This window comes from Papaver somniferum, chromosome 7 (genome assembly GCF_003573695.1).
Source record: "Papaver somniferum cultivar HN1 chromosome 7, ASM357369v1, whole genome shotgun sequence".
Lineage (NCBI taxonomy): Eukaryota > Viridiplantae > Streptophyta > Magnoliopsida > Ranunculales > Papaveraceae > Papaver > Papaver somniferum.
In genome coordinates, this window is record NC_039364.1 from 17,750,899 (window position 1) to 17,756,265 (window position 5,367).

The window sequence follows — 5,367 nt, forward strand, 5'->3', positions numbered from 1 at the left end:
GTAATTCGAAACGACATACGTACGTATATAATTCTATTTATAAATGTGAGTTCGGCTCTGAAATTTCGGTATCTATATATAACAAATAATTTGTATTTATAAGGTCATAGACCAATTTTTATGCACATATGTGTGAGTTATTTAAAGAAAAATAAACTTAATATGATGATATTAATAATATATACAACATTAGTCATCCAAGAGGACGTGGAATAGTGGTTTAGATGCTTGGTTAGTGAGTTTGAGATCTCTCTCACCTTCACCTTCAAATCTCTCCGGTCATTTTTGTTTCATAAAAATTACAACAACGTCTAATATTGGGTCGTGTATGCTCGGGAGGCAGTAATGCTCAAAAAGTGAGATCTTTGAAAACGTAAAAGCTAAAGAATTTCTGGCGAGTTAAGCAGATGTATCATTCGGGATACGTAAAGTTCGTGAACGATTCGCGAATAATCCGGGAATGCCACATAATACGCGTCTTGGGTTTGGAGTTGCAAACGTACACAAATAAAACGGTAAAATTCATGAATTGTTCGCGAACTTACTAACTAGGTCCTCGAGTCGCTTAATATAATTTGGTTAATGAAAACTGGGTCTGCTTGATTCTATATTGTTGTCCAGTAGTTTCCGACTTAGATAGTATCTGCTGCATACTTTACTAGCCCATCTACTGCCTGGTTTTCTTTCCTATAACTGTGTTGTATCTCTCTTTTGCACCCTAATAAATTCATTCTTTATTTACTACACGGGATATTCAAATCTAGGGGTTTCTCAAAAGATTTTGTATGTATAAGTGGGTTTTCCTTATGGGTTCAATTCATATGGTCGTTGGTCTCGTAATGGGCCTCTCACAAGGAACTATGCCTTTGAAATTGTCAAATTGTAATAGTTAGCAGCACTGTGGATGCTCATATATTACTCTAATTTTTCAAGTATTTCAGACCTGGGAGATTAGGAAACGTGTTGAACTCTTCATTTTCATGATTTGGATTTCTCGTTGTCTTTTGGAGTTTCATAATAAGCCATGCAATTTCCAAAATCCGTACAAGAAATTAACCAAATACGCTTCAAAGAAGCTTGGAAAAGTCATGTAATGTATATATTTTCTTTAATATGGGTAAACAAATTCAGATTAGCCAAGTATATGTCCAAAGTGATACATAGTATTTACCCATGTTTTTATTGTTGATTCTTCTTTCCGTCCAAAAAAACATAATAAAATCTTGATTCTTTTTTCTCTTAATTAAGCTACTTAATTGGTGATTATGTATGCATTGTAGTAGTCGAGATGAAGATTCAGACGAAACTGGATAAGATGTGATTCATATTTCACAATGCTGCTAGATAAATAGTGTTCGAGTATGATCGGTCAAAGTTTGAGTATTTTGACAAAGTTTGCATTGAGTATGATTAGTCAATTGATGACTCAGTCAAGCTTCCATGGTTCATGTCATGTTCCCCTCTATTCAAACTATCTTAAAGTCCCCATGAGAAAAGGTAGTAATCTAGCTAATTCATCAACTAATCTTGCAAAAAACAAAGCAAATGAAAACAAAGTTAAACATAAACAAAACAAATAAAGTATATTATTTGATTGATTGATTCATATTTCAACTGATGTATGGAGTGTAAAGGTGTGTTAATTAGGTTTGGTAATATAGTTAGCTGGAGGGGAGCAACCCACCAAAGTCTAAACCAAACAATATTAGTTGCATCTTCTATTGACAAAAATCCTTACCTTGTTATGTAGTATAAAACTTACAATCTTATTCTTACTTGTATATATATATATATATATACATTAACTCCATTTAGAATCTCATCCAATTCAGCTACCTATCATCGTCACTCTCTTTCTCTTTTAAGAATAGCTCTCTATCTTCGTCAAGAGGAGATTCATTATGGCAAAACCCCATAGTATGGAGAATCCCCTATTCTTTCCACTGGCTTTGCTTATCATTTTCACCATTGGCATAACCACACATGCGAATCCAACACTAACGTTGGACTATTATCTGTCGTCGTGTCCTAATGCTTTAGACATTGTAAGGAAAGAGATGGAATGTATTGTACAATCCGAACCACGTATGGCTGCTTCCGTATTAAGGTTGCATTTTCATGATTGTTTTGTTCAGGTAAGTTCTTTGTCCATGGTACTTAAGCTTATTGACTAACTACATTTCCTGATATAGTAAATGTATTAATACTGTATCTCCGTAATTTGTCTGTGTATGTATAGGGATGTGATGCTTCGATTTTGCTCGACGAAACAATTACACTTCAAGGTGAAAAGAAAGCACCACAAAGCAAGAACTCTCTCAGAGGATTCGATGTTATCGATAGGATAAAAAACAAGCTAGAATCTGAGTGCCCGGGAATTGTATCGTGTGCAGATTTATTAACCATTGCTGCTAGAGATGCTGTAATCCTGGTATATATACTATATTATCAAAATATAACATCTCCTAAATAACGCAATGCAAACATTATCTGACATCTCAAATGTTTTGTTGTAGGTTGGTGGACCGTACTGGCATGTGCCATTGGGAAGAAAAGATTCAATATCTGCAAGTTATATTAAAGCCAAGACTAATCTTCCTACCTCCGATCAAAACCTAGTCCCTCTCATGGCCAAGTTCATGTTTCATGGTTTCTCCGTCACAGATATGGTTGCTCTTATTGGTATACCTGATTAACCTCTAAACTTGAAATTATATACTAGTATTTCGAAATAATCTCTAAACTTGATGAATGTGCTGCATAATAATAATATGCAGGTGCACATACAATTGGCTTAGCGCGATGCAAAAACTTCCGTGAAAGAATTTATGGAGATTTTGAAGGAACTATAGACCAGAGTAATCCCATAAGTCAGAGCTACCTTGAAAAACTAAAATCTGGTTGCTCAGCTATTCCAACAGCAATAGATGAAAATCATACAACTGCAATGGATTATGTTACACCATATATTTTTGACAATTCTTTTTATCAAATACTACTAAGAGGAGAAGGATTACTTAACTCAGACCAAGAAATGTATTCAAGTCTTTTCGGGATTGAAACGAAGAAGATCGTTCGTAAATTCGCAGAAGATGGGCTTGCTTTCTTTAATCAGTTCTCTGATTCTATGGTGAAGATGGGAAATATCATTAATCCTGATACTATTGAGACTGGGGAAGTAAGAAAGAATTGTAGATTTGTGAACACTTGATTGGGATGATTATGTTTAGTACACTGACGGACCTACAGCTGGGCTAAAGGGGGCTTTAGTCCGGGTAGCCCTCCCGGTCCACAAGCCAAAATAAAATAAAATTCTATTCCACCAAAACTTCTAGCCCGGGCCTTACAAGGAAATTTAGCTTTCCTGGGTCCGTCCTTGGTTCAGTACCATTGTTGATCAAATTGGGATACCATTTTTACTTATGTTACGAAATATATATTATATACTGTATGTATGAGATTATATTTATTATTAAAATTTGTAATTCAGTTATCAAGAATTTATAAAAATACATTTATATGAATAACTCTCGGTGGTCATTTCAATAATCTATTATTGTTATTTCAAACATTGTTCATAAGAAAATTAGAGCCAAAACAGTGAAAGAATCTGAGAGAAGTTGGACCTACTCAGCGAACAATTATTACCTGCAATCTTGATAGTCAATTAAGTCTAGACTTCTAGATTCCCTAAATCTTTTATGGAAAGGTCGATTCAAGAAAAATAAATTAATTTGGTAATGGCACTGTTGTTATTGCTAGTAACATAAATGAAAATATGCAAGGATTCCGAGCTTTTATGATAAAGAAATTTAGAAAACTTCAGTCGTGATGTTTGTTTTAGGCCATACAATGACTTGTTTAAACATCGCATACAGGAAACTTGGAGGCGAAAAGATATAAACTTCTTCGTATAAGTCTGCCTTCGAGGCGTTGTTGACATCGATTCGAGTTCCATGAAAGCTCCAAACCTCAAGTACAACAAGCAATAAAAGGTACGTAGTAAATGAACAATTACTAATTTAGCGGCAAGAGCAAAGGTGACATGATATTTAACCCTTCAGTTTGCATATAGTCCTTTGCAACAAGTCGTGCTTTGTAGCACTCTATTGAGCAATCAAGGTGATATTTAGTGCGAAAATCCCAACGACAGCCAACTAGCGACCTACCAGTAAGTGTTCAGTTTGTTGGCCTCAAAAGCGTTAACTCGACTGATGTTAGTGTTGTTGTCTGTGAATTTGATTATTCAGCTAATGTTTTTTCTTGAATCACAAAAGGTTAAAGTTTAATTTCAAATAAAACCAACTTGAACCAAAAACTCAAGCTGAATACCATAAAAATTGTTACAGAGATGTTCCTAAGCTCCAGCTTTTTCACCTATTTACTATCTATTAATGCTTTCCAATCAGATTTATTGTTGTCTACAAATTTAACTCATTCAAGAATTTATAAGGAAAAATATCATCCCACATTCCTAAGGAAAACAAAAGCCAGAGGAGGCACCAAACTCGGTAGCATTATCATTTTTAGTTCTCTCCTACAACTCAACTTTCAAATAAGCAGTTGCCGTATTTTATTTTTCCAATCTAACTTTAATCCGTCCAATTGAGCGACCATTAGAGAAATCTGAGAATAGTATGTACTATGCATATATGCCTAGAAGGAGAGCCCTATAGCTTCTATTCATTTGCCTCTGTTAGAACTTGGACGATTGTATTTTTTGGCTTTTTACTTTAATATATCGCGTGACTAGTCATGAATAAAATGGATAGAGCATATATTGTGTGAACTAGCATAGTTTAATTTTGACTACTGGGCATTAATTTTCCATAGTTTTGGTTGCTGATATTAAAATGTGCACTTGATTGAACTAGCACTTTGCAAACATTCATGGCCGAGCAGAGGCAAGGCTCGGAAAAGCAAAGCCCAATGGATCAAAGCCCACTTTTAGACGGAGAGATTTTTTCTTTTTTTTTTTGTAAAATAGTAGTTCACTTGGATTTTTTTTGAAAGCTCTTGTATTTCTTGATCAACTTTTGACTTTTATTTTGATATAAAGAAATTTTATAAAGAACTAAATGGAATGCAAAGTTTTTTTTCCAAATATCATTCCTCATACTATCAACTTCTAGAATCTATTACTACAAGTATTTAGCTAATCTGTCTGCTAAATTATTACATTTCCTTCTAATACAAGAGAAGGAAAAACTAGCAAAATGTTTCATTTTCTGCATAATAGAAATCTAGTAAAACTTTAAGCAAATTCATTTAGATACACCAAGAGAACTCTTTGCAAAATGAAATACAATTAGTATATGTACAACTATGCTTTTGAGAGAGATATGACACACAAGTTTAAGATAAATT

The 5,367-nt window shown here is 34.0% G+C and overlaps 1 protein-coding gene across 1 annotated transcript; it reads left to right on the top strand.

Moving 5' to 3' along the window:
- The first annotated feature begins 1,836 nt into the window (after nt 1-1,836).
- On the top strand, nt 1,837-3,507 carry LOC113292585 (peroxidase 11-like). The gene is made up of 4 exons (XM_026541470.1): nt 1,837-2,135; nt 2,240-2,431; nt 2,517-2,682; nt 2,778-3,507. Exons 1-4 carry the CDS (start codon nt 1,902-1,904, stop codon nt 3,209-3,211), a joined length of 1,026 nt encoding a protein of 341 aa, XP_026397255.1. The 5' UTR covers nt 1,837-1,901; the 3' UTR covers nt 3,212-3,507.
- Nucleotides 3,508-5,367: the final 1,860 nt, after the last annotated feature.